The sequence below is a fragment of the Trachypithecus francoisi genome, unplaced genomic scaffold (assembly GCF_009764315.1).
Source record: "Trachypithecus francoisi isolate TF-2019V2 unplaced genomic scaffold, Tfra_2.0 Lachesis_group0, whole genome shotgun sequence".
Lineage (NCBI taxonomy): Eukaryota > Metazoa > Chordata > Mammalia > Primates > Cercopithecidae > Trachypithecus > Trachypithecus francoisi.
The window spans coordinates 32,169,387-32,191,190 of NW_022681453.1; the positions used below are offsets into that span (position 1 = coordinate 32,169,387).

Genomic DNA, 21,804 nt, shown 5'->3' on the forward strand with positions numbered 1-21,804 from the left:
TCCTAGAACCTTTCTAGAGGAGTTTTTCTTGTTAAGCATCTAGTTATTTGACTGAACAACTCAAAGCGCGAGAGGATGACAAGAATAAATCCTAGTGTCTGCTGCCACCTTGTGGTGAGAAATTCCATCCCAGGCAGAATTTGCTCTTTACCACGAAATAAATGGGGAAATGTTGGAAGGGAGGGGTGGATCAAGGTCTTCAATTCACCAATGTACTTTGAGAGACCACTACAAAATTCCAAGACGTAATGAAAACCACCCTTGGGGTACATTTTGAGATGTCCAAACAACAACTGGCCTTGTCATATGTGTCCCACAGGACACAGAGAACATTCACCAGCTGTAACTGAGAGATCTAACAGAAGCTCAACTTGTGTTAATCAACAGATCGTTCGTATTGCTATAGGTGCCTTCCCCTTCAGAGGTCAAATATGACTTCTGAATGTGGTGGTCAATTAGTGCATGGGTGTTTTTTTTGTTGTTGTTGCTGTTGTTTTGTTTTGTTTTTTGCTATCCAAATGCCAGTGTTGATGCAATCAGATCATCCTTTCTGCATTTGCCTTGTTCAAGAATCTGTGAAGTGTTCCACAAAGGTCCATGGAATTTCACACAGCTCAGTCAAATACATCATTGGTGACCTCTGTGAAGTTGTAAACAGGGCCAGTCCCACAAATAATGTCTCTGACACTTGGAAGGGAATAAGGGAAAGACTCTAAAAATTTCCTACATATTTTATTCCAAATAGCCCACACCTTGACAGTACATTCAGTCACTGGATGATTTTTGCATCGAAGTCTGTAAGTTCAAGAACTAAAACAGTCCAAAACAGCTACTACAGGTGAAGTTGACAGCAATGGCCCGACCTCAGCTGTATCTACCAGAACCCTTTAAGATTGCCTACGGAAAAGTTGGACAGTGCCGAAGATTCCAGCAACTCAAGAAGAAAAATGGCCCATTCAAAAGGAAGGGGATAGAAAGGTAGGTAACAGAGATTCATTTCCTTTTCTGTCAAATGAGAGTCTTTGGGTTTGGCATAGTGGCATGTCCTTTTAAGCACTGCATTTAAAAATGAGGACTCTGGATGGATTGCTGGGGAGGGCACTGCATTGAATCAAGAAATCTAGTGCGACAATGTAAGCTTCATTTTATGATCAGAAAGGTCTTTATTGTAACAGGGAAAACCTTTTCTTAACACTTGAAATTGAATTTTAATGTGGCATAGGAGACTAAAATAAGTACTGATTCTATGTTGATATTTCAGCATCAGAATTTTAGACATCTCACGTCCCATGAAAATACTATTACTTTGAAAAGTCATTAGTGCATTTTTCAAAATAGGTCCACGATCAGTGCTTTTTTTTTCCTATCCCAGCAATTTGGGCTGCTGAAATATGTACTAATCACATTTCACTATGGACACATTGTTTAATGTAACATTAAAACTGCCTTAGACCTCCTATTTTTTGTCAGTGACAAAACCATACAGACAGGTGTGAAACATCCAAAATATAATGTATTTTAATTTGGAAAATCAGTGTGGTGATTTATTTCCCAATTTCTTTGTGCTTCTTTCTTACCAGGTCAATGGGCTATAGTTCAGACATGTAGAAGTGAGGTGCTTTAATGAGTCCTGGAAGCATCAAAGACCAGGCTTAGGAACTTCCATGGACAAAAGAAAATACTGCAGAGATTTCCACTTTGAATGAAAAGTAGGAGCTCCGGGGGAAGGAATACAACCAAATAAATTCAGTACCAACACAAAAATATTTAAAAACATAAGAAGGGGAGGGTTCTGCTCAGAAGTTGCAGCAGTTGTATTCCTAGGCTCTGGAGCTAAATCACCTTTGTTAATTACGTTTTCGATAGATTGGAGATGAGAGTGGGGAGGATGGGAATGGGAAACACCTTCTAGAGATTCTGAGACCACTTAGAACTGGGCTTTTAACATGGGTGGTCTTCGAAATTCCTGAATCTTCTGAAATTGTATTTGCGTTGTTCTGTGTCAGAGTATGTGTATGTGTGTACATGTTTATAGTAGTAGAATCACTTACAAATTAAATTATTATTAAAGGAGTCTCAGAGGGCTTTATGGGAGATTAATCCTAGCCCATAAGTTATCTTTGGGCAAATTAGGAAATGATGCTCCCTCCTCAGGACATTTTACTGCCATCTGCCAGAAAATCATTATAATAACTATACGCAAGTCTAAGTACGAAATTGAATAGCACCCCCTAGAAGTCGTATATGTACAATTTGCAGAACCCTGCCCTTGGTCCCAGAAGGGAGGCTGCTAGCTTCTCCCTTATTTTGCCCTCTAGTGTGGGCTCTCTCCTTGCCTTTTACATTTTCTGCATTGTTCTGATCCACATGGTAATAAAAAGTATCATTTAGTGAATGCATTTTAAGGTTCCAAACATATGAATTATTTCCCTTCATTTTCACAATTCTGAAAAGACTATGCCCATTTTCAAATGAGAAGATGAAAGCTTATGGAAGTTACCTAACATGCCCAAGGTCACAGAGTTGGGGATTGTCCTGAGTTGAACCAATACCATTGAACTCCAGTGTCTAGGCTCTCACTGAACTACTCCCATGTATCATTACAGAAAAAGGCTGAATGATTTGGGTTCTGTTTAGAACAGTGTTTTCCTGGAGAGTAGTACATATGCTACTGATGGTACATGAGATATTTTAGGTAATATATGAAGAACATTGTTAACAGTTATAAATTTGTTTTAATCCATAATAGAAATATATGTTATATATTTAATATAATGCAGTAGCATAATATAAAACCTGGGATTTCACCCAGAGAAACGAAGACTTACGTTCATACAAAACCTGTACACAAATGCTTATATAGCTTTATTCATAATAGCCCCAAACTGGAAACAACCCAAATATCCTTCAATTAGTGAGTAGTTAAACAAAGTGTGGTACATTCATATAATGGACTATTACTCAGCAGTAAAAAGATACGAACAATTAATACACAAAACCTGGATGAATGCTCAGAGAATTATGCTGAGTGAAAAAAGCGTATCTCAAAAAATTACATGATGTATATTTCCATTTACACAACATTCTTGAAAGAACAAGAATTACGCACACAGAAGACAGATTTGTGGATACCGGTTTTAGAAAGGGGGGACCATTGTTTTTGGTGTTTTAGACATGAAGTCCTTGCCCATGCCTCTGTCCTGAATGGTATTACCTAGGTTTTCTTCTAGGGTTTTTATGGTTTTAGGTCTAACATTTAAGTCTCTAATCCATCTTGAATTAATTTTCGTATAAGGAGTAAGGAAAGGATCCAGTTTCAGCTTTCTACTTATGGCTAGCCAAAGTAGAAACGGCAACAAAAGCCAAAATTGACAAATGGGATCTAATTAAACTAAAGAGCTTCTGCACAGCAAAAGAAACTACCATCAGAGTGAAGAGACAACCTACAGAATGGGAGAAAATTTGTGCAATCTACTCATCTGACAAAGGGCTACTATCCAGAACCTATAAAGAACTCAATCAAATCTACAAGAAAAAAACAAACAACCCCATCAAAACGTGGGCAAAGGATATGAACAGACACTTCTCAAAAGAAAACATTCATACAGCCAGTAGACACATGAAAAAATGCTCATCATTCACCATCAGAGAAATGCAAATCAAAACCACAATGAGATACCATCTTACACCAGTTAGAATGGCGATCATTAAAAAATCAGGAAACAACAGGTGCTGGAGAGGATGTGGAGAAATAGGAACACTTTTACACTGTTGGTGGGACTGTAAACTAGTTCAACCATTGTGAAAAACAGTGTGGCGATTCCTCAAGGATCTAGAACTAGATGTACCATATGACCCAGCCATCCCATTACTGGGTATATACCCAAAGGATTATAAATAATGCTGCTATAAAGACACATGCACGCGTATGTTTATTGCGGCACTATTCACAATAGCAAAGACTTGGAATCAACCCAAATGTCCATCAGTGACAGACTGGATGAAGAAAATGTGGCACATATACACCATGGAATACTATGCAGCCATAAAAAAGGATGAGTTCGTGTCCTTTGTAGGGACATGGATGCAGCTGGAGACCATCATTCTCAGCAAACTATCGCAAGAACAGAAAACCAAATACCGCATGTTCTCACTCATATGTGGGAATTGAACAATGAGATCACTTGGACACAGGAAGGGGAACATCACACACCGGGTCCTATTGTGGGGAGGGGGGAGGGGGGAGGGATAGCATTAGGAGATATACCTAATGTAAATGACGAGTTAATGGGTACAGCACACCAACATGGCACATGTATACATATGTAACAAACCTGCACGTTGTGCACATGTACCCTAGAACTTAAAGCATAATAAAAAATAATAAATTTTAAAAAAAAAGAAAGGGGGGACCAGTGGAAAGTGGGTGTGGCTATAAAACATAAGGGATCCTGGTGTTACTGGAAATGTTCCGTATCCTGACTGTATCAATGTCAACACGCTGGCTGTGAAAATACAGTTTTGCAAAATGTCACCATTTGGGGAAACTAGGTAAACAGCACACAGAATCTCCCTGTATTTCTTTCTTTCTTTTCTTTTCTTTTTTTTTTTTTTTTTTGTTTTGAGATGGAGTCTCGGTCTGTCACCCAGGCTGGAGTGCAGTGGCGCAATCTTGGCTCACTACAAACTCTGCCTCCCAGGCTCACGCCATTCTCCCGCCTCAGCCTGCCGAGTAGCTGGGACTACAGGCACCCGCTACCACACCCGGCTAATTTTTTGTGTTTTTAGTAGAGACGGGGTTTCACCGTGTTAGTCAGGATGGTCTCGATCTCCTGAGCTTGTGATCCGTCCGCCTCGGCCTCCCAACGTGCTGGGATTACAGGCTTGAGCCACCGCGCCTGGCACCCTCCCTCTATTTCTTACAACTGCATGTGAAACTATAATGATCTCGACATTAAAATTTTAATTTTAAAAAATACCGAAATTTCATGGATATTATTACTTGGAGTGAAACTAACAAAAAATAGTTAATTGAGGAAGAATATTAGGTAATAATTGTATCACAGTATAGGTGATATTCTAGCATAGTGGTTAACCACACAGACCTCAGAATCAGATAATCTGGACATAAATTATTTAAACTCTCCAAGCTTTAATTTCTTCATGTGTGAAGTAGAGATGAGAACATAAAGATTAAATTATGTTATACACATGAAAGCACTTGGAAGAGTGTTTAGCACACAGAAAGCTATCAGGAAATGTTGTCTATTGTTTAGTCTATTGTATATAATAAAATATGCCAAAATTATGAAGATGGTACACGTAGTCGCTATATATGAATTTATAGTATGTTATCTAAATGAGTGTTTTATGTAAATGCAGTATTTATGGGGCCTTGGAGGTTACTCCTTATTCACTACTCTAGCAGACTCTCTCATCTTCTATTACTTTCACTTTGAAACTGCCAAATCTAGCAAAAACTATCTCAAACTATCATTGAAATAAGATTGCCAATTTGCCAATGTAAGTTCATGGATTCCAACAGTCAGACCTGGATTAAAGTCTGCATTCAGTCCTTGGTCAATTAATTTAACTTATGTCTCAGTTTACTCATAAGTAAAATGAAGCTAATAATATAACCTACCTCTAACAGTATTGTGTTTAAATTAAATAGAGGCCAGATTACTATAATTTGATAACAAAACACCAAGTAGTTGCTTTGGCTTTATTTTTCTGTGATTTGATTCTTGGTCTTCAATTTTATTTTATGTTTCTCTGAATTGTATAATTGGTTCACATTTGAAGTTTGTGTTTTAATGATTCAAATTATTCATTTTTAACTTTTCAGTTTCTCTTATATGAGTCATTTTTATTTTGTTTAGATGGCATAGAGCTGTGTCTACCAACTTACTAAAACAAAATGTATTGGTCCCTAAAGAGGAGTCATCCAGTGATAGTGACATGGGATTTCACGAAAGTCAACAAAATCAGAAAAGAAATTTGATGACGAAAGTGAAGACTGCTTTTGGGAGGATGCTGTCCTACAAGTATAGAAGCAAGCCAGCAAGTGCCAGCAAAGAGGGCTACACTGACCATAAGGAAGCCCTACTGTCAAACACGCAGAGCCTTCTCCCTAGGATTGTCAAGGAGCTTCCATCTCCCAAGTTATTTACAGCAAAAATGAGAAAGCTTTCAGAGAATGGTAATCAAATACGGGCAATTTGTCACTGGGTTGAGGCCAAGAGGAAGAGTGAAATTAGGATGGATTATCTTGCTACAACAGTATGGCAGCCCTGAGGAGTTTGTCTGAAATGCAGAATCTCAGGCTCTACCTGGGACCTTCTGAGTCAGAAGCCACACTCTAGCAAGATCCTTAGTTGGCTTGTATGTTCATACTGTGTGTATGTGTGTGTGTGTGTGCGTGTGTGTGTGTGTGTGTGTTTTAGATGGAATCTCGCTCTATCACCCAGGCTGTAGTGCAGAGGCATAATCTCAGCTCACTGCAACCTCTGCCTTCTGGGTTCAAGCAATTTTCCTCTCTCAGCCTCCTGAGTAGCTGGAACTACAGGAGTGTGCCACCACGCCCGGCTATATCTTGTAGTTTTACTAGAGATGGGGTTTCACCCTGTTGGCCAGGCTGGTCTCGAACTCCTGACCTCAGGTGATCCATTTGCCTCGGCCTCCCAAAGTGCTGGGATTACAGGTGTGAGCCCCATGCCTCACCTTGTTCATACCTTTTGAGAAGCACTGAATTGGATTGCCTTAGAGGTTCCTCCCAGTTCAATTAAACAGTGTTCTAATCCATTTAAAATCACTTTTTATTTAAATATATATGTGTGTGTATATTCATATATACATACATATATATATAGATATATGAAAATCAAACTCAAGTGGGATTTTTGGTTTTGTTTCTCGAAAAAGTAGTGATGCAGACTTTCACATGGCTACTTCTAACAGTGGAGGGGGTAGTGGGAATTAAATGAAAAAAATGTATAACTGGTAAGTCATAAAGAACGCTCACTTTTATTGCATCTACTTTCTATGTACTGTGTGGAAGAATCAATATTTGAACTGTTAACTTTAAGTCGTTTTTGCAACTAGTAATAATGCCATTTGGCATCCTATGGGTCATGACTAACAATACTACCAATGTTTGCATTCTCATCTGTAGCTTTTCAAAAAATAAATGGAGTCTAGGCCGGGAGCAGTGGCTCACGCCTGTAATCCCAGCTCTTTGGAAGGCTGAAGCAGGTGGATCACTTGAGCCCAGGAGTTTCAGACCAAGCTGGGCAACCTGGTGAAACCATCCCTACCAAAAATACAAACAAAAAAATTAGTCAGGCATGGTGGCATGTGCCCGTAGTCCCTACTAGGGGAGCTGAAGTGGGCGAATTGCGTGAATCTGGGAGGCGGAGATTGCAGTGAGCTGAGATTGTGCCACTGCACTCCAGCCTGGGCGACAGAAAGAGACTCTGTCTCAAAAAAAAAAAAAAAAAAAGTCTATTTTTATAGCACTTTTATATTTACAGAAAAATTAAACAGAAAATGTAGAGTTCCCATTTATACTCTCCCTTCCCTGATCCCCACAGCTCCTATTATTAACATCTTGCCTTAGTGTGGTACATTTACAATCGATGAACAAATATTAATATATTATTATTATTAACTGAAGTTATAGTTTACATTAGGGTTCCCCCTTTATATTGTGCAGTTCTGTGGGATTTGACAAATACCTACTTTTATGTCACACCCTGTCATAACATGCATCCACCATTACAGTATCATACAGAATAGTTTCACTGCTCTATATATCCTCTGTAGCTTTTTAATGTCCTTCACAGCACAGAATCAGGAAACACACAGCCCTTACAGTGTATGTAAATATACATACAACTTCACATTTTACACACCATGATCAGGCAACAAAACTGATGTGTGCCTTTTCCAGGAAAAAAAAAAAAATCTTGGTGGTTTCCAGCCGACTAATTTCAAACAAACTCTCTGTTCTGGAAAAAGCAGTCACTAATACAAGCATCCAAGCATCTAGCAATTACCTGGTATGGATTGAGCTGTATATTTCTGTTGAAAATAACAAAGAGGATATGCTTCTATATTGCTGGGGCTGGAATTGAAGAATCCAGCAGAAAACAGAGGATCAAATTTCTACTCTTAATCTGTGCACTGGTTTATTTTTGTCTTAGTTGGAATAACAAATATCAACTAAGATTTCTCCAGAAAATATATTCATCCTTCAGGATGTAGCTCAAACATTAATACCCTTTGTTGTAGCTCAAAATCAGTTGCTCTTCCCCGCTGACCTTCAAAACATGTTTTTATCCATTTAACAAATATCTGCTAAGTACTTATTACATGATAGCCACAATATTTGGGATAGAGTAGCACATAAAACAGCCATGGTCCCTCCCTCATGGAGTTATAGCATAGAGGGGCTTTCGAACATGCAGAAAATTACATTTGTTCCAAAGAAGCACAGGATGCTATTGAAAGAAATCATGGGTGCTCTAACTTTAGGGGAGGGGTCTCAGGAAAGGCTTCCCCAAGGAAGGGACAATTAAATTGAGATCTGAAGGATGTCTAAGACATAAGGATGGCTTACACAAAGTGGAGGGGGGAGAATAGTTTCCCAGGAATAAGGGAGAGCATGTTCAAGTCACAGTATCAAGAGATCACCAGGAACAATTTAGCAATGAAAGAAATCCAGCGGAGGTTGGAACACAGAGAGCTAAGGAGAGGCTGGTTGAATTAGGTAGTAAGGGTGTCTGTCATAGGACACATTGAGAATTTTTAACTTTCTTCTAAGGGTGATAAGAAACCATAGGATACTTTCAAGCTGGGGATTTATATAATCTGATTTGCATTCTTAAAATATAGCTTTGGCTGCATAGTGTAGACTGGATTGGATGAGGGTAAGTGCAAATGCAGGAAGAACAATAAGCACCCGTACATTCTTTCAGGCAAGGAATGACATTAGCTTGGATTAGTCATGACAGTGGGAATGGGGAGATAAAGGGAGAAATAAGCATAGACAGAAGTTATAAGATTTGGAGAAGAGTTGGACAGTGAAGGGTGGAAGAGAGGGAAGAATTTCTGGATTGACCACTTGCTTTGAAGGTGGAGGCATCATTCACTAAGATAAGGAGCAATGGACCTGGATTGAAAAATAAGTCATGAGTTCTGGCTAGACTTGCTGACTTGAGGTCCCTGCTGAATAGCCAAGTGGAGGTGTCAAGTAGGCTAATGTATTCTCTGAGGCTCCCAGAGAAGTCCTTATCAATAGACTTTAAGCAACAAGATATTTTAGGTGTACACACAGCATGAAGGAACAGTGTAACACAACAAATTGCAAACACCCTTTCCCCAATGCTGTCATCAAGGAAAATGTCTCATTTAGTGACCCCCTTTTTTAAGAAAAAGAGAGTACCTGTAGTCCCAGCTACTTGGGAGGCTGAGGCAGGAGAATGGCTTGAACCCGGGAGGTGGAACTTGCAGTGAACCGAGATCACACCACTGCACTCCAGCCTGGGTGACAGAGGAAGACTCCGTCTCAAAAGAAAAAAAAAAAGAATAAGAAAAAGAGAGTAACCTTAAGTTTAGTGCCTTCTGCAAAAAATAACATAGCTTTGTTTTTAGCATAGTAATTTTAATGCCTATTTATGATACTAGTCTTAAATTTATGGTAGTGTTTTAAAGTTTCCTTTATAAATACATTTATTGAGTTAAGCACTGAATTGATATGTTTTAAAATGTTAAGGAATCCAAGGTTCCCTGGCTCATGGATATAGGAAAGATGAATCAATGATATGTAAATGACTGAGTCTTGAGCCACGTTTCTTGAAAATAGATAGAAAATTTGCTTTAATCCACAATGAATACCCAAGGGAGGGTCTTGCATATTAGAGGATTACTTTTCTAATTTCACAATGGTTCAGGGGAAAAACTTAAATCTCGAAGAGAGAGAGAGGTGGCTACATTGTCAAAGACTGGGTTGGTGTCCACTGAGGTCATGACCCTAACAAAAGGCAAATGTTTGCAGGAGAAAATATAAGATTGGGAAGAGCAAATCCAGTTTTTATTTTTAACTCTAAAGAAAAAAAGCCACTGAAGCAGCATGTGATGCTGTCTTCTAAGAATACTGTATTTTTAATAGGAAAAATGTGTTTCTCATTGTGATCCTTACAGATTCCTTTTTCCCCCTTTTTCTAAGCGACTATACAACTTGATGTTGTAGAGGCAGAGACAGAGGAGATAACCCAGGGAAATACACTCCTTCGGGCCAGGAGAACCACCAAGAGGTTATCTGTGACATCTCTTCCTTCAGGACTGCAAAAGGTAAAACACTAAACAAATTTGCCTCTAAAGACTTACATATAACTCAATGTTTACAGATTTTGCGAAAACCAAGTTCTCTCCTACCATGAGTCCTCCACAATAAGCCCTTTAAATCTGCTGCTTCTGTCTCCTCTTCAAGAATTTAGGGTACCCTCTGGGTCAGATTCTTCTGCTTCTATGCTCAAACTGTTCAGCTTCTACTACATCTGGGCAACAGTGGAGTTTGGATATTTGTAACTGACTTCCTCACTCTTCAAATGTTAGTATATTAGCATTCTGGCCTATCTGTGCATACTATGTGGAGTGGAACTCATTAGACCAGCACTGTCCAATGGAACTTTCCGTGAAGATGCAAGTATACATTGTCCAATATAGTAGCTGTTAGCCACAATTGGCTTTGAGACTTTGAAATGTGGTCAGTGCAATTGAGGAACTGAATTTTTAATCTTAATTTTCATTGAAATCAAAATGTAAATAGCCATATGTACAACACAGAAAATGCAGTGTAGATGATCTAGGACTCTCCAAACCAATGCTTTTACTTATCCTAGGTATGCATGGGTTTTTGTGTGTGTTTGTTTGTTTTGAGGCAGAGTCTCGCTCTGTCACTCGCCCAGGCTGGAGTACAGTGGCACAATTTTGGCTCACTGCAACCTCTGTCTCCTGGGTTCAAGCGATTCTCTTACCTCAGCCTCCTATCTAGCTGGGACTACAGGCGTGCACAACCATGCCTGGCTAATTTTTGTAGTTTTAGTAGAGATAGGGTTTCGCCATGTTGGCCAGGCTCGTCTCAAACTCCTGGTCTCAAGTGATCCACCTGCCTTGGTCTCCCAAAGTGCTGGAATTACAGATGTAAGCCACCGTGACTGGCCATGCATGTATGTTTGATCCTAAATTGCCCAGTCTATTTTTCAAAAATAGAACCATGGACTATTATTATTATTTTAGATATAAGACTTACCTTAAAGCTATGTTCCAAACTCTGTTCTAAGTGCTTTAAAAATATCAACTCGGATAATGCTTACAACAGCCCTATAATGTAGGTAGCAATATTATCCTTATTTTAGGGATGGTACTGAGAGTTTAAGTAATTTGACCATGTAAGTGACAGAGCCAAGTTTCAAACCCAGGAAGACCTGGCTCTAGAGTCCTTAGTAGTTATTGCTATGCTATAGACTAACTGTACTGTCCAAATATGCTAGTCAGTAGCTGAATGTCACTACCTATGTTAATTAAAATTAAATAAAATTAAAAGTTCAGTTCCCCAGTTGCACTAGCTACGTTTCAATGGCCAATAATCACACCTAGTTAGTGGCTGTCCTATATAGCACAGATAGAGCACATTTCCATCTTCACAGAAAGTTCCACTGAACAGTACTGCTCTGGAACACCACTGTCAGAGTGCACTGATATTAGTTTTGAATTTTTGCCTTCTGTGTGCTAGGTTCGTATTTAGTGTGCCCATATTATGTTTTAGGCAGTTTGTAGGTTTGGGGCGGGGGGTATAGGGTGATCCAATGGACATGGTCTTGCTTCTGTGGAACTTACAATCAAATAGAGGAGATACACATTAAACCATAGCACCACACAGCAGTGGGGTAAGGATAGTCTTTTGAACAAATGTTGCTGGAACAAGTGGGCATTCATATAGGAAAAAAATGAAAATTGATCCCTGTCTCACACCATATACAAAAATTAATTTCTGTTCAGTTATAGATTTAAGTGGAAAAGGCAGAAACCTTAAAACTCCTGGAGGACAGTAAGAATATCTTCATGACTTCAGCATAGAAAAATATTTCTTAGGACACATGTAACACTAACCATAAAGATAAAGATGGGGCAATTTGGCTATGATTAACAATTTCTTTCCATCAAATGGTGTTAGATCAGAGGTTGTCAACTACCTATAAAAATGGTTTGTTTAGCCCTCAGAATGTTCTCAAAAATATATTTGAATTGGCTGGGCATGGTGGCTCATGTCTATAATCCTGGCACTTCTGAAGGCTAGTGAGGGAGGATCACTTGAGCTTGGGAGGTCGATACCAGCCTGGGCAACATGGCAAAACCCCATCTCTACAAAAAAATATAAAAATTAACTGGGCATGGTGGTGCACACTTTTAGTCCCAGCTCCTCGGGAGGCTGAGGTGGGAGGATCACTGGAGCCTACAGAGGTCCAGGCTTTAGTAAGCCATGATCATGCCACTGCTCTCCAGCCCAGGCAACAGAGTGAGACCTCATCCTAAAATATATATATGTATTTGAATTAATTGTCCACATTTAAAAATTAGGATATTTCAAATAAAATTCTGGGTTTTCAACTTTCTTTTGAAAAATAAAAAGACTGGAAAATACTAGGCCAACTCCTCAAGGCAACAAGCAGGAGCTGCACCAAGGTACTGCAGGAGGTGTGTTCTCTTCAGTCCATACCAGCCCCAACTAGTCCTGCTTTACAAAACTTGCCTTGGCACTAGATTTTACCATAGTTGTATTCAATAAACACAGACATAATGTAGTAACTGCCAACTATGCTAGTATGCTAGGTGCTTAACAGGAAAAAGTACTGGGTTTTATGAAAGAGAAAAAAGAGGGGTCTTACTTTAGATAGATCAGGGAAGATTCTGCAAGTGACATTTGAGCTGGGCAAGCTGGCAGGGTAGCAGTGGTTCAGCAGATTCCATTTGTAAAGGCAAAGGGTAGGACCCAGATCTGGTCCCATATCCTACTTTGTGTAGGTCTCACAATAGTCCTAATGCGAATTATTAAGCACAAGGGGAAGGAAGAGTAAACTCAGTAAGACTAACAAGGGCATATTAGCTTGGAGCCATGACCTGGGAATGATTTCCAATTGCAACACTATCAGGACAGGTACTTGTAACCAGTAAGCCAGGGATAATGGGAAAAGTATCAGGCATGGGGTGAAAAGAACCCAGAGCTTTCTTTTTATGTTTAAAGATATGACTGCCATGAAAATAAGGAAACATGCAGAAACGAGACCAAATTAACAACTAGATTCACTGATAATGAGCTTTCTGGGGCACTGGTCCACAATGGCCCCACACTGTCACTGTGCCCAGCAGCTGCAGAGGCAATTTCTTCTTCTTCCCCTTATGAAGACCTGCTTTTTTCCAGATGCTGTATATTCTTTCAGAGTCAGACAATCTCATTTCTCTGCACCCTATAGATCTCTTCAAAGAGAGCTCTGGGCACAAAGAAGATACTTAGGTGTAGAGAATAATATGAATACAGCCTCCAACCCAATATTGTTATGTGGCAAATGTTCAGTTTATAAGAGAATGTCCCGAAGGTGAGAACTCTTGTTTAAGCACCATCACAAAAATAATGTTGGTAGTTCCTAATCTGATGTTTTGCGTTTTTACCATAGGGGCCATATTCACCAAAAAAGAGACTACATTTTCCAGCACTTAAAAAAAAGAAGCATGGCATGAAAAACATCCTTCGAAAATCAGATTTGACAGTAGGAAAGCTTCAAATGCAGGTAGTGGACAAAGGCTTTTAACTTTTGAGTCTCAGAAGCATCAGAGAACCAGGCTTAACCAAATGCACAGCCCTGCTAGACAGCATGGGTGTGGGATGAAATTAATGATTAGCATTAAGAAATAATGTTAGTAGGGGGGCATTCTGAAAGTGGCTAAAGGATTGCTAAGGACACCTAGGATGATGCTGTGTACCTGATAAATATTAAATGAACTCAATTAAAGTGAAGACATATACATAGGTTTCTTTTCAGAAGAACTGAGATCGTCTTTATCACTGGGTGGTAAATGTATGCTTTCAAGCTCCATTTGCTATGACTTGAATTAGAATAATATTTTAAGACTTGCAAAATGTCCACCAGTTCCAGAACGCTTCTCTTGGGAAAAGCAACTATCCGTTTGATTTTGACAAGGCTTTCCAACACATGGCTTCATTTCTTGGTATTTATCTGTCATAGGTGGATGACCTCATAGAAACAGTGACTGATAAATCCATGAAGCTATTGGCCCAAAGACATGCTGAGCTTCAACGGTGTGAGTTTCTGGGGGATGAAATTCTTCAGTCTTCTAAACAGTTCCAGAGGATATCCAAGAGAACCATGAGGAAGTATAAATTTAAAAATGTGTGTTTCCCATGTACCTGCTGTTGCTGCTTCTGACTTTGTTCCTGATTCTTTAAAAGTTATCTTCCCTAGGCTGGGCGTGGTGGCTCACGCCTATAATCTCAGCACTTTGGGAGGCTGAGGCAGGCGGATCCCTTGAGGTCTGGAGTTCAAAACCAGCCTGGCCAACATGGTGAAACACCATTTCTACTAAAAATACAAAAATTAGCCAGGTGTGGTGGCAGGCGCCTATAATCCCAGCTACTCGGGAGACTGAGGCAGGAGAATTGCTTGAACCTGGGAGGCAGAGGCTGCAGTGAGCCGAGATTGCACCATTGCACTCCAGCCTGGGCGACAGTGCAAGACTCCATCTCAAAAATAAATAAATAAATAAAAGTTATCTTCCAAAAGTTATCTCTTATCTTTTGGTACTTAATCCTGAAAAAATCTCTCTAGTGAATTAATCAACGGGGGTGGGGATGGGGAGGCAGCATTTAAAAAAAATTCTACCCAATAGTCCTTTAAAAAATAAGTATCTTTTTTGAAAAACTGGTATTTTTCTGGGGCACAGTGGCTCACGCCTATACTCCCAGCACTTTGGGAGGCTGAGGTGGGTGGATCACGTGAACCCAGGAGTTTGAGACCAGCTTGGGCAGTATAGTGAGAATCTGTTACTACAAAAAACTTTTAAAAATTAGCTGGGTATGGTGATGTGTTGCCTGTAGTCCCAGCTACTCGGGCGGCTGACATAGAAGAATTGCTTAAGCCTGGGAGGTCAAGGCTACAGTGAGCTGTGATCAAGCCACTGTACTCCAGCCTGGATGACAGGAGAACACCCTGTCTCTGAAAAGAAAAAACAAAAAATGGATTTTTAATTCTGAGTCAATATAGGCAAATTTTTGTTTCATAATTCTTACTAATAATGGAAAATAGAAACATGTGTCACAGCATAGCAATTCTGCAAAGAAATTTCTCCCATGACTTGCCAGATGAAATTAGAGGAAGTATTTATAGGTATTATGACACTTTTAATATGACTACAACTGAGCTAATTTTAAACTTTCATTTTTAAGATAAAAATTATTAAAATTACAAAAATGTAACATCATTAAGGTATGATTCATGCAAAGTGTCATGTTTCTTAACTAAAATAAATGGATAAGGATGGAGTTGAACAAGTATTACACATGTAATGAAATACTTAAGAAAATTACAAGTGATTCAGCCTTAGCTTAATTTTTAAAGAGATTATAAATTCTTTATGCAAGACAATCTTTTTTCTTTTTCTAGATGGAGTTTCACTCTTGTTGTCCAGGCTGGAGTGCAATGGCGTGATCTTGGCTTACCGCAACCTTTGCCTCCTGGGTTCAAATGATTCTCCTTCCTCAGCCTCCTGAGTAGCTGGGATTATAGGCATGTACTACCATACCCGGCTAATTTTGTATTTTTTTTAGTAGAGACGGGGTTTCTTCATGTTGGTCAGGCTGGTCTCGAACTCCTGACCTCAGGTGATCTGCCTGTCTTGGCCTTCCAAAGTGCTGGGATTATAGGCGTGAGCCACCGCGCCTGGCCTATGCAAGACAATCTTAACAAACTATTTACTTCAAACAACTCTTCACTTTATCAATACATTTTTTTCTACTGAAAATGATTCCTAAAGAACAAAACAGTAGAGAAAAGAGATCAACAAAACACCTGAGAATTATATTCCTCACATATTAAGGAGAGATATAGAAAGTAATGCGCATTATTTTACTTTGCATCTTATAATTACCTCTCATACCAGTGACTTTTAACAGCCTGGAACCTCTCTACACAATAAGCATACACCACAAACATTTTGCATGTAATTTCACAGATTCATGGCCCTCCTAATGCCTCTTCACAGACTCCGTTTTCAGAAGTGTAACCATTTCCAGAAATTGGCCCATTTTCCCATGTACATCCTAGAAATGCCAACTTCTAACAATTTTCAACTTATTTTGTAAGCCAATCAATGTTACCAGTTAAAAACTACCTAGAATATTAATCAGCACAAACATATCCAGCTTAAAACCATTTTATTAAGCATTTTTGGATGTTGCTTCCTACCACTTAAGAATAAAAAAATGCATTTTAATAAAAACAAATCTATACTGAAGTCATTTTCCTTTGTGTGAGGAAATATGAATGAAATACACATTCATATTTAAAAACGGAGTATTTTACTGCCAAAACTTTAAATATCTCAAGAGCACATCACATTTTAAACACATTATGGTCACGTAGCTATTTCAATATTCCTGGGAGTGGTGGGCGATTAGCCAGTCTATGGCTTAGGATCTGTTTCCATGCTTGCTTCCTGAGCTTCTTCTACCTCTGAGAGTTTTTCATCATCTGTAATTGAGAAGGAAACATAAAACCTTAGTCAAGTTTGCCTATGTTTTATATTCAATGAACACATGAAAATATGTTTATCCTGTATTAGCCAATACAATTAAAGCAAATATGGCTACTAGTTGAATCAAACTTCAAAATGTATGTGATAGATTTTACTTAAAAAAAAAAAAAAAATCTGGGCAGGGTCTGGTGGCTCACGCCTGTAATCCCAGCACTTTGGGAGGCCGAAGCAGGTGGATCATTAGAGGTCAGGAATTCAAGACCAGCCTACCCTACATGGTAAAACCCCATCTCTACTAAAAATACTAAAATTAGCTGGGCGTGGTGGCATGCACCTGTAATTCCAGCTACTCGGGGGGGCTGAGGCATGAGAATCACTTGAGCCTGCAAGGTGGGGACTGCAGTGAGCCAAGACTGTGTCACTGCACTCCAGCCTGGGTGACAGGAAGACTGTCTCAAAAAAAAAAAAAAAAAAAAAAATCTGGGTCTTAGGCTATTCTTTAAAACAATCAGAAGATCAGGTAACACAAAAATTTCTAATTGTCTACAGTGAATATAAAGAGCAAGTTTCTCCAAAGCACCCACCACTCAGTGGGTATGCAAATGTTCTTATGTACTGATTCCTTATTATTGCCTGCCTGGGTCCTGAGTTATTACATTATAGTAATCAACTACAGTGAACCAAGAAAGATTCCAAATCTATCATCCTTGAATTTTTCTTAATTTAAACCACTATGTATATCTTTAAATCCTATATTACCACAAATTAAGACTTTTCTACATATATTCAAGAAAGTTGAACTTGAGTACCTTCTAACGTCATCCAGCTATATTGTTCAGAAATAGAAGGTATACTCTCTCTCCAAGATGTATATTTCAAAAGGTACATCCCTGGGTCATTTAAAAATCTTCATAAACATTTGAGACTATTTCTACTTACTTTCCAATGTTTGCTGAAGTTCATGGATGGTACTAAGAAGAACGTGAAACTGTTTCCGTCTCAATTCCAGCTGTGTTAACAAGAAAAAAATTTATACAAATGATGACCTATATATATAGATATATAGACAGAGAGATAGATAGATCACAAAGGCTAAATATATGTGCAAATACCTTATCTTCAACACTTTCTTTAATGTGTGAAAGATGCTCTAATTCTTTTCCCAGAGCCTCTAGTTCCCTGGAAATAAACCAGTGTTACATTTTGCTGAATGGGGAAAAAGAGATTACAATTAATACCTAACATTTTAGTTACTAGATAGGATTTTTAAAATTTAAAAAAAGGACTTATAAGGAGTTACAACACTCCATTATGGTGAAACTTCTAAAGCTGGGGATGATTTCTTCTTAACTTCTAAATATGGACTTACTTTCACTAAAATTACATTTTTGAATCCCAGCACTTTGGGAGGCCGAGGCGGGTGGATCACGAGGTCCAGGAGATCGAGACCCTCCTGGCTAACACGGTGAAACCCCGTCTCTACTAAAAATACAAAAAACTAGCCGGGCGCGGTGGCGGGCGCCTGTAGTCCCAGCTACTGGGAGGCTGAGGCGGGAGAATGGCGGGAACCCGGGAGGCGGAGCTTGCAGTGAGCCAAGATCGCGCCACTGCACTCCAGCCTGGGCGACACAGCGAGACTCCGCTCTCAAAAAAAAAAAAAAAAAAAAAAATTACATTTTTGGATACCTTTTTAAAGTACAGAAAAACATAGATAATAAAATAACAAGACCCAAGAAATGATACATTTTGTGAAGCTTAACTTCAAGGGTTTTTTTTTTTGGTAAAAGAAATAAAACATTGCCAATTAACTCGACATATCCTTTGAATCTTACCTCTAGACCTCTATCCTGGGCTGTTTTATCTCCTCTACCTCCCACTCAGGCAACTACTATATCATTCTAATTCTTTTTTATGCATATACTTGTATCCCTGAATAATATACAGTATTGGTATATAATATTTGAAAGGGGGTTCTAACTTTTATAAATGGTTATTATTCTTTGTTTCAGGAATGTAATAATAATTTAAAATTTATTATGTGTCTTTTCACTGACTATGTTTTGAGAGCTGTGTTTTAAAAGGGCATAACTAGTTTATTCTTTTTAACTGAAATTCAGTATTTTAATATATGAAGACCATATTCTATTTGTCCATTGTGTTATTGATGTATATTACATGCATTTATTTTAGACATATAGGTGGTAAGGTCAGAGGAAAATAAAATCTAACAGAGAAGTATGGGAAAATATAATATTGAAGATCTGACCCCTCCTTTTGAAACATATTTATTTCTGCAAAAATGAAATGCCTAGGGTAGTTTATGAACATTTATGTATAAAGGTTAGTTCCTTTCAAAGTAAAGCTCTACACTTACTTTAATGTCTCATGCCTGTCTGGATGGTGTTGAATCACTTTTGCCAAAGCATCATATTCTGAAAGACATAAAAATATTTATCAAACTAAGGGTTTTTTGAATGTGAATTATCAAAACAAAAATGTATAGTATCAACAAAAATGTATAATATCACAAACCTCTCCTAATCACTTCCCTAGTACATCAAGAAATGAAATCATTGAAAGATGAGTATTGCCAGTTTTAGTTGACTGAGTTATAATTATAATGATACACAATATCAAGTGTTCCAAACAGGGGTTTTAGCTCCCACTTTTTTTCCATTTATATGTCGTGGACAGAATATAAGAGGTCAGCATAAGCATAAGCAAATTTAAGTTATTATTGATTATCAAATAGACTGATTCTGAGAAGGATCTTACTCACTAGTTGTCTAAAAAATAAAATAAAATAAAATAAAATCAGTAAATACATCCTACCATTAATTTGAGTTGTTAGTCAACAGTTCTCACTCATTCCAAAAGTTAAGATTTCAGAAACGTGCAAATAACTTAAAATTCAGGTTCTACTTTCTGCTCCACTGAGACCTCCAAGAAAAGTCATGTAACTTCTGTTAACCTTTCTTATGAAGTGATGAGTGGCAGGATTTACTTAAAAACCTCATTAACCAATGAAAACATTCCAAGTATTTTTAAATGACTGTTGAACTGATACTAAGTGGGTATATCTTACTGTAAATAGGGCACCAAAACTTCACCATACACATTTTAAACTGAAAAAAACAACTTGTAAAAAGAGGAAATTAAGCTTCATCTTAATTAGTTCATTAAAAAGTGAAAATTCATTGTTTTAAAACTGAGCATATTAATTCAATAAAAGTATGATTCTTTTGAATACAAATTTTTTGAATTACAAAATAATATATGCCCTATGTAAAACAAAACAAAACAAAAACAGACAAAAGAACCTAAGCCATAAAAACCCACAACTTCAAAATAACCATTAACATTTTCTATTTTCTTCTAGTTTTTCACATCAATGTAACAGTTGTGATTACACATTATATTTTTTATTTTTATTTTTATTCAATCTACATTTTAAGAACAGCATTGCCTCTAACATTAAAAATTGTCTTGAAATAGTATTTAGGAACTACATAAGGACATACTCTAACTTACAAACAAGAGATTATAACAAAACTCAACTTTAACCTTATTAGATATTGTAGGCAGTCTAGAAATGTTTGCTTACTTTGTACTTAATGAAAACTCACAGTTTAAATTATTTTCCATTTCATTTTTTGGAAAGCAGCTCTATTAAACAAACAAACTAAAAACCCAAACCATAAATCTAGTATACTGGCTGGGCGCGGTGGCTCAAGCCTGTAATCCCAGCACTTTGGGAGGCTGAGACGGGCGGATCACGAGGTCAGGAGATCGAGACCATCCTGGCTAACATGGTGAAACCCCGTCTCTACTAAAAAATACAAAAAACTAGCCGGGCGAGGTGGCGGGCGCTTGTAGTCCCAGCTACTTGGGAGGCTGAGGCAGGAGAAGGGCGTAAACCCGGGAGGCAGAGCTTGCAGTGAGCTGAGATCCGGCCACTGCACTCCAGCCTGGGCGACAGAGCGAGACTCCGTCTCAAAAAAAAAAAAAAAAAAAAAAAAAAGAAAAAAAATTAAATCTAGTATATTTATGTAAATCGCCGCTGCTGATTAACTATAACATTATTTAGGCAAAAGGGTCCAAGATGGTAAAAATTTAATACTTAAGAAATACTGGGATAAGAAAAAAAAAGAGAAAAACAAAAGAAATACTTGGATAATCAATGTAATCCAGCAAAAACATTCAACACAGACCTCCTTCTGTATTTTAAAGAATAATATAGTTTTAAGGAATTAAAATTTGGATTATTTTTTAAATCAAGGTTGATTCAGGCTGCAGATTTTACCTCACAACATTAAAAACTGCATGAAAATAGTAGTCAGTAATAATGTATTTGCACATTTACCTTGGCGATTTTTTCGTATTCGTTTTGCTTGAAGAATTTGCTTTTTGCACTCAGCAATTTTTTCATGTGCTCCAGCTATGCTACATTCTATATGAGAAGGTTTTTAAAAAATAGTGGTAACAAAATCAATAATCCATTTTTAATTTTAAAATGTATTTATAAATTAAATTCTATTGGTAACAAAATAGACATTACTATTTTAAAAAAACAGCTGTAACCCAAAGTATGATATCATGTTAGAATATGCATTTTTATAGCTAACATTTACTGTGTTCTTTCCATTAATACAGTAATTGTTATTATTCTTTTACCACCAAAGAAAATTGTTAGCAGATATTATTTCCTTTAGACCATAAAAAATAAAATTACAGATAGAAACATTAAGATTCTTTACCTATTTCCTTGTAAATTTTTTCATAATTTTCCATTTCTCTGAGATTCATATCATATACTAGTAAAGTTTTGCCCATTGAAAATTCACACTGAGACAGCGTGCTCAGCATACGTTGGTACTGGCTATATCTAATGAAAAAGAGAGAAAACCAAAATAAGGATGCTTGTGGATTGACAAAAATGAACTGTTATAATGCTGGCAAATATTTGCTAACTAA

General features: G+C 37.8%; 2 protein-coding genes across 7 annotated transcripts in view; one reads left to right on the forward strand and one right to left on the reverse strand.

Annotated features, from left to right (window-relative positions):
• Window positions 1-679: 679 nt before the first annotated feature.
• Window positions 680-21,804, forward strand: part of CUNH3orf49 (chromosome unknown C3orf49 homolog) — a 31,290-nt gene continuing 10,165 nt past the window's right edge. The window contains exons 1-5 of the mRNA XM_033210340.1: window positions 680-978; window positions 5,883-6,202; window positions 10,229-10,353; window positions 13,737-13,850; window positions 14,307-14,471. Coding sequence (XP_033066231.1) covers window positions 854-978; window positions 5,883-6,202; window positions 10,229-10,353; window positions 13,737-13,850; window positions 14,307-14,471 — 849 coding nt within the window. The 5' untranslated portion in view covers window positions 680-853. The remainder of the gene's footprint in view (window positions 979-5,882; window positions 6,203-10,228; window positions 10,354-13,736; window positions 13,851-14,306; window positions 14,472-21,804) is intronic.
• THOC7 (THO complex 7) overlaps window positions 16,494-21,804 on the reverse strand; it is a 31,268-nt gene continuing 25,957 nt past the window's right edge. For 5 of the 6 annotated variants that reach the window (XM_033210342.1, XM_033210347.1, XM_033210345.1 and 2 more), the window contains exons 3-8: window positions 21,588-21,715; window positions 21,194-21,280; window positions 19,205-19,262; window positions 17,943-18,009; window positions 17,770-17,839; window positions 16,496-16,826 (exon numbers count right to left, since the gene is read on the reverse strand). In XM_033210342.1, coding sequence (XP_033066233.1) covers window positions 16,759-16,826; window positions 17,770-17,839; window positions 17,943-18,009; window positions 19,205-19,262; window positions 21,194-21,280; window positions 21,588-21,715 — 478 coding nt within the window. In that variant the 3' untranslated portion in view covers window positions 16,496-16,758. Of the gene's footprint in view, window positions 16,827-17,769; window positions 17,840-17,942; window positions 18,010-19,204; window positions 19,263-21,193; window positions 21,281-21,587; window positions 21,716-21,804 lie in introns of all 6 variants that reach the window. The other variant, XM_033210341.1, reaches the window with a different exon arrangement.